The sequence below is a fragment of the Mirounga angustirostris genome, unplaced genomic scaffold (assembly GCF_029215605.1).
Source record: "Mirounga angustirostris isolate CCGP_5_RB_7025 unplaced genomic scaffold, mMirAng1.0.hap1 SCAF_7, whole genome shotgun sequence".
Lineage (NCBI taxonomy): Eukaryota > Metazoa > Chordata > Mammalia > Carnivora > Phocidae > Mirounga > Mirounga angustirostris.
Window position 1 is genome coordinate 106,343,774 of NW_026991715.1, and position 13,496 is coordinate 106,357,269.

Here is a 13,496-nt window from a genome sequence, read left to right on the forward strand (position 1 = left end):
CAGAATAAACATGCATTGCCTGCCTGGGAGGTGCTGGGAGGAAAGGAGAAGTCTTGAACAGAGCACCTGTGCCCTTGTTCTTGGGGAGCCCACAGTCTAGTGAGTTTGGCTAATTGATTACAAAAGTCCCTTTTAACCCTGAGGCTCTGAGAGTCCTATGATGAGATCCTCAGAATAAGAAGCTACAGGAAGATGCTTACCCTTTTGAAGACATGGCCAGGGACTGACAAGAATGTGGACACCTCTGAGGTTCAATCTGGAATGTTCTCTTTGGAGCATCTTAATGTCACTGAATGAATGATTCCCCCCACCCCAAGACTCAAAAAGAGGTTAAGAATGTATTTGCCAGGAGTGCATTTCCTGTGGGAAAATTCAGATCTCCCACTGGCACTGGGATAGACCATTGAACTCTGAACTCATGACTAGCTGTCCATAATGTTGTCTGTGAAAGCAGACCCAGGAAATGGGGCTGCAGGGATGAGCTAATTGCTTTTTCACCTCTCTCAAGTGATCAACTGGAGCATTAATGGCTGGGGAGAGTTAGGGGAAAATAGGTAGATTCCATCTGTTTTTCTGGGTTCTTCCATCATAATCCCTGAGGAAAGCAATGATGATGATTGCTGACCTTTACTGAGTTCACTCTGTGATGCCAGGCCTGGTGTTAAGCCCTTTTCATGCATTTCCACTTAATTCTTTTTTTGTTAGATTCCCAATTTCTCTTCTCTTAGGAACCTTAGACATCTTTTTGCCCCAGGACTTCAACTTTCTATAGATGCATTTTGCTTTTAATGTGGTTGCGCTAGTTGAAACATCCATTTGGCTCTTTTATTTTTCTTTTAACTTTTAGAGAAATTCTAGGAACCTTGTTTGGTGTTGCCTTGCCTTTGGTGAGGGATTCTTAGCCTCAGCCTCAAGGGGTCTGTGGCAAGAGAGAAACCAATGTCCAATTTTAGAAAAGAAAAGAAAAAAAGAATTTCTTGTAAGGGTAACACATAGAACTACCAGGTCTCAGGAAATCTGAACCACTAGGTCTCAGAAAAGGCAGGCAAAGACCATGCCAGGAATCCACGCAGCAAGAACAAAGGAAGAGATGAATTGCTCCCATCTGTTCCGTTTTTGCAACATCACTCCATTGGCTTAGCTTGGATCATGGGCCACCCTTGGCCACGGCCAGGTGGGACACCTTGATTGACAATCTCACCAAAACGTGCAACAGGAAAGAGGGTTTCCCTTAAAGAAAAACTGGCGTGTTGATACTGAAAGTTGGTGGATGCAGTGCTAACATTATCAATGTAGGTATGAAATAGAGTCCACAGACCTTGGGAAATTCTGAGTATGTGTTTGCATGTGTATATTCCTAGGACCCAGAAAAAGTTGCAACCACTGCTTTAGTTTTGTCTACTTCACCTGGTTGTGTCCAAACAAAGCGATGAACCCCCTGAATACAGAATTAATCAACTTCCTCCCAGTTTTCTTTTTGTTCCTTAGGCCCTTATGGCGGCTTATTTTCTTCTGCATGGAGATGCTTGGGTGGTTCTTCCTGGGTCATTTAGAATGACTGGCTACTGTTTCCAGGAGGGTGGAGGCCATCACCTAAAGAGACAAATGCCTGTTTATTCTTTGCAGGCACCTTTTTGCTCCCGCCTACACGGAAACCCACTATACTCCAAGTGGCAACCCTCAGGCCACCACGCTGAAATCTGAGGTGAGTTCTGGTCAACAGAGATCTACAGGGGGCCTATCCTGGTCCCACCTCTGGGGAGTGAGGACATATATGGTGGAGATAGTCCCCCCTCTGAAGGGATTGTTTGCCCTGACCCAAGACAAGGGTATGAATTTGTTGTTTCATAAGGGTACCCTCTCCTCTGCTGGCTAAAATGGTCAGACAATATTTTAGGTGATTGCAGCTGATTAAAATTGGCATAAGTCATTACGAAGCATCCATTTTTTTTGTTGGATATTAATCACCCACGTATTATTTTTTTTTTAGAATTTTTTTTTTTTTAAGATTTTATTTATTTATTTGAGAGAGAGAGAATGAGAGACAGAGAGCAGGAGAGGGAGGAGGGTCAGAGGGAGAAGCAGACCCCCCGCCGAGCAGGGAGCCCGATGCGGGACTCGATCCCGGGACTCCAGGATCATGACCTGAGCCGAAGGCAGACACTTAACCATCTGAGCCACCCAGGCGCCCAATCACCCACGTATTATTAAAAGTTTAAGTGAAAAAAATGAATTACTGGTAATCCTGTCATTTCGCTTAATTAAGATGTTTAATTGATCCTTTTCCATATAGATGTATAAGGTTTTGTAGCTTGCCTTTTTAATGTGATTTTAGGTTATACGGATTTTCTTGTTTTGCAGCCGTCTTCATACTGGATATTTTTTCCCTCAAAGGTGTTTTTGATTTTAGATATTGGCACAAAGACTTGTCATTTAAAAAATGGTCTTTCAGGGGCCCCTGGGTGGCTCAGCTGGTTAAGCATCCAACTCTTGATTTCAGCTCAGGTCGTGATCTCAGGGTCGTGAGATCAAGCCCTGCATCCGGCTCTGCACTCAGCTTGGAGTCTGTTTGTCCCTCCCCCTCCTCCTGCTTGCGAACACACTCTCTCTCTCAAATAAATAAAATCTTAAAAAAAAAAACAAAAACGGTCTTTCAAATGGTTTGTCAGATGGATGCATTTTAGTGTGCTTCACCACACACCCCACTGGTGGGCATTTAAGGTAGTGAATTGTACCCATTTCATGGTTTGCTGACTTTTCCTACTGGGGGACCTGTTAGCTTTGGTGGGACCAGAACATTGGTCCTCAGCTAGGAGTGATTTTGCTTAAGTCATTTCTTCTACTTAAACTTTTGTTAATGTGTGGGTAACTACTATAATGCAAAGAAAGTATGTTTCATGATATATCAATTTTAATCAGCTGCAGTTACCCTAAAATATTGTACTTGTTTGACCATTTCAGTCAGCAAAGGAGGGGACACTTGACAGTGTCTGTAGACAGTTTTGACTGTCACAACTGGGAGGTGGATGGATTCTAGTGGGTAGAAGAGAGGGACGCTGCTAATTGTCCTACAGTGCATAAGGCAGCCCCTCCACAATGGAGAATTATCTGGCCCCAAATGTCAGCAGTGCCCAAGATGAGAAAATCTGGATGAGAGTGATCCTTCTCAGACTGCGTGGATGGATGGGGTGAAGGGGGGAAGATGGACTCCAGCAGAAGCAGCAGTGGTCTTCTGCCATTGGGGCAGGACATCATGGATGTTGGTGGCATGCAGATGGGGCAGTGTGGTGTACGGGGCCGCAGGATAGGTCCCTCTGCCTCAGTGCTCCTCTGGCAGCTTCGCGTGGGATTGGAGATCCCTCCATGGCCCATCTTTAAAATATCCCTGCTAGAGTGCAGATGACCAAAAGACAATGACAGCCACTCTCTGGCAGTAAAAGCTCAGGTTCGTTTATCAGGTTCGCCTTGAATGGGGAAAGGGACCCAGGACCACTAAGTTTTGATAGATCTGAGAGGTCTGGAGCATAGTAATCCGGTAGCTGAGGAGCTGTGTTCCATCAATGCTGGCTTCTTCACCAAGACCTTTCTGGAGGGGGGAGGAGCAGACAGTGTGGCCAGTACCCACAGCAGGCAAGGTGGCCGTGTCTTCTCATCGCTGGGGAGGCTATCCAGCCGTGGCTCCACACCTTCATCAGTGCCTCTTGGTCGAAACTTCCTCCACCATCGAGACCTCCAGGGAGAGAGGCAGGCATGCCTCGAAAGCCCCAGGACCTCACAAAGCACAGTCTTCTGAGTTTGGCTCTTGCACTTCTCCACCCGAAGCTCAAGAAAAGGTCTCAGTGCACAAGTTTGCCATGAGCTCATACTTCCTGCTGTGAAAGCCCCCTTGGGTGGCCCCCTCAGGCCGAGAAGCTGAGAAGGAATGCGATGACTTCATGACTGTTCATTTACTTGTTCTTTGTGCTCTCAGCATTAGGCAGAGATGCTGAGGGCCTTTCAGAAACAAAGGAGTGGAAAAGAACTTCCCCTCACCCCCAGAACACCCCTCCTTCCTGAAGGTCTTACTGACCGAAGCACATCCTAGCTGCAGCATGGGACAACCCATTCTTGTCATACATCCCCTCCTGTTGGACTCTTGCAAAGCCCCCACCCAGCCTCATGGAGCTCCTACTCAGCTTTCTTATCTGGGAGTTGAGGACTTCAAAGAGAACCCAGAATAGAATACACCATTTAGCTGTGCCTGACCCGAACGTGGAGGGCCACACCCTATTGTCAGCCTTGGCTGGGGGTCCTGGGAACTTGGGGAACCATCAAACTCATCCGCCAGGCATGTAGGAGTTATAGATTTGGGGTCGGAGGCCAGGCTTGTTGACTTGGCTTTAACTAGCTATGTGACCTTAACCAACCCTTTTGACCCCACTGGTGTTGAGTTTCTTCATCAGAAAATTGGATATATTAAAATCTGAGAGCTCAGAGATTTCTCTGAGCTATAGAAGGGTAAGATGAATCACCAATTTTGTGGGAATTTATAAACATCTCTCCCAGCGCCACATTTTACTCATGGGGAAATTGAGAGGAGAAGACACAAAGTAACATGTTTACGTTCAGATAACCAGTGAGTGGCAAGACTTAGACTAGAATTAAGTCCCTGGAGGTGCCAGAAGAGACTAGGGCTATGGTCAGTTCAGTCCTGCACACTTTCCTGGGGCTGCTTTTGCTTGGAGAGGTTGTCAAGTCTCAGGTCAGGCTGCCCTGGTTCCAGTCTCCATCTGGCTGTGTGACCCTGTGACTGGAAACCTCTCCCACCTTTAATTTCCTTTAAAAAAAAAAAAATTCGGGGCGCCTGTGTGGCTCAGATGGTTAAGCGTCTGCCTTCAGCTCAGGTCATGATCCCAGGGTCCTGGGATCGAGCCCCACATCGGGCTTCTGGCTCAGCGAGGAGCCTGCTTCTCCCTCTGCCTCTGCCTCTCTCCCTGCTCATGCTTTCTCTCTCTCTCTCTGTATCTCTGTGTCTCAAATGAATAAATAAAATCTTTAAAAAAAAAAAAATTGGAGTTAAAATACCTACCTCATAAGGCTGTCAGAATTAAAGGAAAAAAAATCTCCATTAGTTTTTTATCCAGTAGTCAGGGCTGGATGGATGTTAGCCCTCATTGTTTACAACAGTAAATGGCGGGTATCATTAGCACAGGCGATGATGTTGTGAAAGCCCTTGGTCAATTTAAAGCATGTTACAAAAGTCCATTGTTACGCTATTTCAGAGAGCACTCCGTGAACACTGTTAGCATCAGCCCAAAGATGGGAAGAGGTCCAGGGATTCTTCACGCCCGTCCCTGGATTTGAATTCTCTTGATTCGTAGAGGTACCCAGATTTTTGAAATGGCAGCTGACGCTCCTTTCTGAGCTTTTTGACTCTCCGTCATTCCAACATCTGCGAGTCGCATTTACCCCATACGGGCCTGGCCCCCTCTTCCACCTGTGAATGATCCCGGGTTGTGGAGCAGATGGCGCCGTGGCTGGGTTCTGAGCTGGGCGTTTGATGATGCGTCTCCAGGTTTGGAATCTGGGGGGAGGGGGCAAACCATGTGACAGGCTGGCATCGGCAAGCAGATGGAATCCTGGCTGGAAGGAGGGTTGTGCCTGCCTCACGTTCCTTCATAGGTGCCGGTTCAGCGGCTTTCCTCTGCTCCTCTGAAGGTTGGGATCTGGCTTGTTTGAAGTCCAGGAGAGTTTGATGCAAAGAGGGCGGCCGCTGCCTGCGCTCCTCCTGACTGTCTGAGCTTGAATGGGTGGAGGAGCAGAGCCACACGGCTGGCCAGCGGGTTGTCGCCAGGAGAAAGGGCACCAATGGTCTGGACACTGACCCTGAGCTGAGAGCCGGCCTGGCCCGTAGCCTGTGATCTGGCTGCGGGCTCAGCTATATAGGACGCAGACCTGGTGTGGGACGACTGAGGATTCAGGCCCTTGGTGGGCTTTCAGCTCCCTTGAGGTCACATTCTGCCTTTGACAAGGAGACTTTAATGCCTGTATCATGATCACTAAGGTTTATTGCCGGCCACTCTGGGCCAAGTACCCTGTGCCAGGTCCTTGATGTAGAGTATTCTCACAATGCCTCGTGAGGTAGAGACCGAAGATGCTGGAGGTCTGAGAGAGGCTGTGGAACTGTTTCTATTGCTGGCAGGTGTGGGAGCTTGCATGTAAATCTGGGCTGGCCACGCCAAAATCCCTGAATTTAATTATCAGGCCATACCCCTGCCTGGAGCTGGGCGGGAGACAGGGCCCAAGAATACGGACAAATAGGTTTGCTGTCTCCTGGGTCACGTCCCTGCCGGCTGGGGATTGAGGAATAACCGCAAGCAAGCGTGGTCCTAGTAATGGATCACTGGGACTGTTCTGCAGGCAGATGCCCGAGATTTCTGAGTGGTCCTGCCCGGGCTTTGGGAGGGAGAGAAAAAGCTCCCGCGTCTGTAGCTGCATAGCTCAGACCCTTCCTAACACCTTTGCAGAACCTGGCTCTGCCCTGGGGATTTTTCCTTCTCTCTGTTCTAAAAGCAGCTGAGCTCCCTTGAACCATTTGGGGAGAAGTTTGTAGGAGTGTGCCCTTGTGTGTGTTGGGGACAGTCCTGGGCTGTGCCCATCTGTCTGGTTGGTGCTTCAGTGCTCCCAGCTGTGTCCCAGGTGGCCTCTTAGATGCTCTGGTTCCCCTACTTGTAATACACCCTGCTGGCCCCTCCAACTTTTATTTCAAGCCTCTCCTCAGAGTTTGTAATTAAAGCTCTGTATGGCTTTTTAATTAAGATTGGCTCTTGAAAGACGCTAAGTCCCAGGAAGGCTGGAACTGTGCCTGTTCGCTCCTTGTCGTGTCTCCTGGGCCCAGTCGGGGCCCTGGCGCGGAGCGGCGCTCAGCATCTGCTTGTAGTCACAAGGAGTCCAGCCAGGTTGGGGAGACCAGATGGCTGTGAGACGCGCCGATGTGAGAACAGCATCAGAACTCCATGCGTCCGTGGATGCAGGTGCCAAATCGGGTCTGATCCAGACACACGGGGATTCAGGGGAAGTGGGGAAGTGGGGGAGTTCTCCATTTCCCAGGGCCGCTGTCGCAAAGCACCATGAATTTGATGGTGTAAAACACAGTTCCGGAGGCTGGAGTCCAAAATCAAGGTGTCAGCAGGGCCAAGCTTCCTCTGTGGTCTCTAGGGAAGGATGTTTCCTTGCCTCTTCCAGCTTTGGCGGCTCCTGGCAGTCTGTGGTACTCCTTGGCTTATAGTTGTATCAACCTAATCTCTGCCTCCATCTTCAAATGGCCCCTTTCTCGCTCTTGGGGTCTCTGTGTCCTCCCCTCTTTTTCTAAGGACACTGGTCCAGTATGACTTCCTCTTAACTTAATGCCATCTGTAAAGACCCTATTCCAAATAAGATCACATTCTGAGGTTCTGGGAGGACATGCATCTCAACTCTGCAGCGGGTCACGGGGGTGACTCTAGCGGGAGGCAGGCTCTTCAGAAGCCAGCATTGCCTGTGGCCACATGTCACGGCAAGAGCCCTGAACTAGACCTGAAGTCCTGGCTTCCCTGACTAGCAGGGAGACCTTCAACAAATCTTTCTGCTTCGCGGAATCTCGGCCTCTTCATCTGTTCACTGGGGATGATGACATCTGCTCTGTCCCACCTCCCAGCACTATTATGAGGATCAAATAAAAGGGTGGCTTAGGAAGCTCTTTGCAGACTGTAAGTTAGGACGTATGTAATCATCCCTGGCCTTCACGAGACATGAGCTTTGCCATGCTTAGCAGTGTCCTTTCGCCTTTTTCTCCTTGCTAGGACCACTGCTTTTACCACGGGACGGTGAGGAAGGCAGAGCAGTCCAGTGTGACACTCAGCACCTGCCGGGGAATGAGGTAAGAGGCCCTGTCAGCATGGGGGGCAGGGCGGAGGTGGGGGGCACCTGGCACTCTCCCCAGGCATGGAGTTTTTAGGACAAGGGGGCTGGCCTTGGGCAGGGACCTTGAGAAGCTATCCATTGAGAGTGTATACAAACCAGTTCTAAGAAGGCCTGAGCTTGGGAGAGGCAAGGGAAATACCAGATAATCTGCAAATTCACTAGCATTGAGCTTTCTCTTTCTTGAGGAACTTGAGGTTTCATTATTATTTAGGTATGGGAAAGCCAGCAGATCAGGAGATGACTGCCATTGAAAAAATAGTTTGTTGTACTCAAGATCCCAAGAAGAGGGGGCACACCACATAGGGAAGCATAGGGGTCAGTCAGGGGCCAGGTTGGAGGGGGTGAGGGGATGCGGGCAAGAGTCTTTGCTGTGGTTTCTACAGGAAGAAACAGGCAAGGCAGGGTAAGCTGGCTTCGGATTGGCCAGTTCGAAGTGGGATCTGGGGCACAGGGGCCGTTCCTAGTTGTCTGGCACCTGACCCTGGAGTGATCAGGGCAGGGGGACTGGCCGAGAGGGTGAGAGCTTGCATTTGAAAGTTGTTTACCATCCCTAGGAATTGGCTAACCCTAAGAAGGGCAAGGCCCCAGCTGTCAAAGCATCGGAATATAGAAAATAAAAGTCATGGTTCAGACACTTGAAATGAGCGTGAGCCCTTATTCCCACTTCTTCTTTGCTCTCCTCTGGTAGAAGAACTAGTAGGTGGTAAAAAAGGAAATGGGCATTTAGTGAGAAGAGGAAGGAGGAAGAGAAGGGAAAAGCAAGGTAGTGTTCAGGATGATAGGCATGGTAGAGAATGTTAAGTGCTATGTTAGCTACAGCACTCTACAGACGTACAGGATTATTATCATCTTGTAACAGTGAAGCCATGCTAAGACTTCGCCCAGGCTCATGTGCAAGGACAACGCTCCTTGTGCTGCAGATCCCATATGTTTGTTTACAAATTGGGCCACGTCTCCTCTGTAAGGCTTCGTGGTGCGTCTGCTGGAGGGAATTAGGCAGGAAACAAGCTTTGGCCGGGAGACCATAACCGTGGTTCCAAATCCCCTGCTCAGATGACCTGGTTGAGCCAAGCCAACTGGTCTCCCAGTGGTGTTTACAGGCCCAGCCACCACCATCTGCAGTCTGCAAGTAAACAATGTCTGTCCCAAGAAGGAAGAAAGGGGACATGCAGGTGTGACTTGTTTCTCTCTACCTCTTCCTCTGTGTCCATGGTCTGGAGCAGTGGGAACTTGGCTTGGCCTCTCGCAAACTATTCCCGCAGCCGTGCTGACAGGGGGAAACTGGGTGAGCCGCCATGTGTTTGTGTTTTGCATGCTTCCTTCTGGTGCAGGTCCGCCTGTCTTACTTTCCCAGCCTTCTCACTACACACCTTAAGAACTAAAGGGCATCTGTGGGCCTGGCTGGCGTAAGAGCCGGAGATGTATACCAGATGTCTCATTCGGACCCTAGAGAAGGAGCAGCTGCAACAGACTTGAAACCCATGTAACCCTCAAGTCCCTCCCCAAGGCTCATAAAGCCATGCCTCAGTGGAAGAATCTCTGTAGCGATGGTGCTTCTTCTCTCCTGGGAACGTGCTCCTTTCATTAGGGAAAATACGTAGGATTTATACCGAATGCAATCCTCAGGCTGATAATACAAATACAGAGGAGTTCCCCTGAGTTTCCAGAGTTTCCAGATTGCTGAGGGGCCCCCTCTTCTCTCCAAAGCAGTGTTGGGGTGACTTTAATTGAAGCAGTAATACATGATCATAGTAAAAACAAATTCAAATAGTACAAAAGAGAGGGTACAATGAGAGATAGGGTTCTTTTTCTCACCCAGGATTTCCAGGTCTCCCTCCACCCACCAGAGGCAGCCATTGTTACCGGTTTCTTGTTTATCCTCTTAGAAATATTTCTTGTGAAAAAAGAACATCGGTAGGTAATAGCGTGTTTTATAATCCTATTTGGGCCGCTGACACCTTTGAGAATGGCGTGGCAGCTATGGATACTTAGAAAATACACCAGTAAAAAGATGTGGCATACCATTTCACTAGAGATGGTGGGGGTCCAGCCCCCCCCAAGCCTGTCTCTGATCAACAACTCATCATCTAAATGTCTCCCTGACTTCTTGCATGCACAAATGCTTTGCAGGTATCAATGTAAGGAGGGATGGTTATCTGTGAGGAAATCTAGACAGTGCTAGGATGAAGTGAATGTGAGGGAACCTGTGGGTTCCAGGAGACATGGTGTGTGTGTATATGTGTGTATATGTCCCTAGCTCACTCTCTGCCAGCAAGAGAGGTATTGATTGCAATAAAACATTTTTTTTTTTTTTACCTCACCGGTAGGTCATTTATTTTTTTAAAAAAATGCTTATTAAAAATTATATTGCATAACTAATGTGTTAAACATCCAAATAATCTTCAAGTCTCAAGTTAAAAGAAGTGAAAGTTCCTTATCCCCTCCCACTGTTCCAACCAATTGCATTCCCCATCTCTAATCACTGTTCGGGATATACAAAACTGAAAGACATAACTGTGTGTATGCATGGTGTTTCTTAATCCAAATAAGATTACCCGATACATAACATTCGGTAATTGTTTTCTCACTTAACATTATGTCTTAGGCACACATAGATCTATTTCATTCTTCAAATGGCTGCATAGTGTCTTCTCTACAAATGTCCGGCAAATTTAATTACATAGAAGGTCTTTCAAGGATATACAATAAATCATCTGATAGCAGCTCTGTCCTCCAGACTCTGGGGCCCACGCTCACTGTGGTTATACCTGATTCCTCGCCCTGGGACTCTATGAGAGAGGGCAGGAGAGAGAACATGAGATTGAAAATGAATGCTGGAGAATGTGTAAGAATGTGTGCATGATGGCCTGGAAGGAGCTCAGAATTTAGAGTCAAAGGACCTGCGTTTGAGACTCCACACCTCCTGGCAATGTGATCTCTGAGCTTTGCCTTCCCTGAATCATTTTCTCCTGTCTTTGCCTTGGCTGGACTGGCATCTCCCGTGGGCCTTCGTCTGTTTTGCAGACGGTGCTCATGGTGCAGGGGCTGTGAGTGGGCTGTGGGGGTGGGGCTGGGGTCAGGGCCTCACTGGGGAATGAGGAACCTGTTCACCAGAGGACTGGGATCTGCCGCCAGCTCTAACATTAACTCACTGGATGACCTTGCAGGTTCCTTTTCTCTGGGCTTTGGTTCCTCTCATCTGAAAAAGAAAATAGATCCCATCACGGGAAGGACTATTGAGTGTTGGAAGTTCTGCGCTGCAGAGAGTGTATGGTCCCAGGGAGGTGGGCGCCTGGGGCAGAAGGAGGTGGCTCATCCACCCACAGCAGGCCATCACCATCTGCCCCTCTGCCAGGGAGGGCCATGGTCTTCTGCCTTTGAATACCTGGTCTTCCTTCTGAAGAGCACATAATAAAGGCTCTGCCTCTGTGTTCTGGCACAGAGTAAGCCCGTGCAGGGCCATACCACTAAGTCATGACGGGTGTAGATTCTGAAGTCAAACCAGTCTTGGTCTAAAACCTAGCTCCCTAGCATCGGTTTTCTCACCTATAAAATGGGAACAGTTGTGACATCATTGGTGGATTTACATTAGGGCATGAGTGCATTCTGTTGAGAGTAGGGACTCTTTTTGGTCATATTGCCTCCCCAGTGCCTAAAACAGTTCCTGGCACATAGTAGGTTCCATCTATGTGTGCTGAATGGCTACTGAATGGTCCCCTATTACTCCAATTATCACAGCCACGGTGTGAGCTGGCCAGCATTATTGACTTAGCACAATGCTGGTAGACAGCAGAGCCAGGATTCGAACCCAGGTATGTCTCGCTTCTGAGCTTACGCTCTCCACTTGTGCCTTGCCACCCCATTCCTGAGGGAGCACTTCACCTATGTGCCTTCTTCCTTCTGTGCTGCCTTTGATGCTCCCAGTACCTCTTTCTCATTGGATGCAGATTGGGGTGGGAGGGAGGGGCTGGAAAGAAGGGGAACAGGGTGGTTACCTCTTAGCGCAGCTCTGGATGTAGGGACGTGGGATGTGTCTCCTGAGGTTTAGCGCTGAATGGACACATTCCTAGGAAGCGCTTCTTGCCTAGGTCCTTCAAGGGTGCGTTTGGGTGAGTCCTGTGGTCATTCAGGGGTTAAGCACGAATCACTTGCTGCTGCCTGCCTGTCCTGCTTTCCCAGGGCTCCTCTGTATAATTTCATTTATATCAAGCTCTCAACAATGAGCAGTAGGGTGGAGAGTGGAATGGAGAATAGCGTGTGAGGTCCCAGCCACCCAGCCTCCTGGGCCCCCCTCCCCTGCCCCATGGCTGAGCTCCGCCAGTGCTTACATTTAGCAAATTAGATCAATTGAGGCTCCTGGAAAGATGAATGACCCGTGGGTGCTCAGGGGAGAGCAGCTAGCAGGATTCGGGGGTGGTGATAGGGCAGGGCCGCGGGAAGTAGAGTCTAAGAGATCCTCTCCCACCCGGACCATGGTCAAAGCTGGTCCTCACTGTAAAGTGCTGGGGCTTATGGTAGCTTCTCTAAACCAGGCAGTCGGGGAGGATTGCAGCCGTGCCATGGGCGAGTTACCAGGGACCACAGTAGGGGGAAGGGAAGTGGTATGGCCCTGCACGGGCTTACTCTGCCCACTCTCTGAAACAGAATCATCTGGGCCTTTGTGAAAAGACAGGCTCCTGACACCGAGCTGGGCTCCAGGCCAGACTTCCTGAGTGTGCCCGTGCAGGGAATTACCATGGGACTTGTTTACAATGCAGATGCTCCAGCCCACAGAATCTGAGTCTCCTACATCTGTAGTGTTAACATACACTGCAGAATCGTCTAATAGGTAGCTCTGGGAGCTCTGATCCTGGAGATCTCTGACCCCTAGGTTTGGAGCTCACTGATGGAGGCAGACGGCCCAGAGGCTGCCAGATCTTAAATCCTTGGCTCCAGATACCCATCAGACCTTGTTATGTAACCTCTCTGGGGCTCAGTTTCCTCATCTATAAAATGGGACTCATGATGGTGCCTTATAACACTGAAAAAAGAAAAAAAAAGAATGACGATTGTAAGCACAGTGCTTGGCATATGGTTAACTCTCAAAAAATGGCCTCTAACAATGAAAAGTAGGCTAACTGCCTCCTTCGTCTTCTTATCCCCCAGCAGACTGGTATCTTACTTCCGACAGGCCGATCACACCTCCGTGGAGAGTTACTAGTGCCTGTCAGTTGCAGCCATCTGTAAACCGGGGACATCTTTCTGGCCCACTCTGCAGAGCTGTTGTGACAGGCGGTGTGAAAACATGGTTAAGGTTGTGGGGCCTGGAACCGGACTGCTTGAGTTCTTACTACCCGTGTGACTTTGGGTCCGTTTATTAACCTCACCCAGCCTTAGTGTTCTTATTTGTGCAGTGGGGATCAGAAATGTTAGTGTGAAGAAGGAAATACTCAGCACGGTGCCTAGGCCACAGCAAAGCCTCTGTATAGCCACCATGATCACTCTTATTCACCATGGACCGAACTTTGGCCTGATCTCTGCTCTATTTGACCCAGAGGCTTGTTCAAGGGATGCCT

At 49.0% G+C, this 13,496-nt stretch overlaps 1 protein-coding gene across 3 annotated transcripts in view; it reads left to right on the plus strand.

The window, feature by feature from the left end:
- ADAM19 (ADAM metallopeptidase domain 19) overlaps positions 1 to 13,496 on the plus strand; it is a 79,329-nt gene that overhangs the window by 29,374 nt on the left and 36,459 nt on the right. For 2 of the 3 annotated variants that reach the window (XM_045902059.3, XM_064596605.1), the window contains exons 4-5: positions 1,627 to 1,705; positions 7,821 to 7,897. The exons of the other annotated variant lie outside the window; for it this stretch is intronic. In XM_045902059.3, the coding sequence (XP_045758015.1) occupies positions 1,627 to 1,705; positions 7,821 to 7,897 (156 nt within the window). The remainder of the gene's footprint in view (positions 1 to 1,626; positions 1,706 to 7,820; positions 7,898 to 13,496) is intronic. 3 annotated transcript variants of the gene reach the window in all.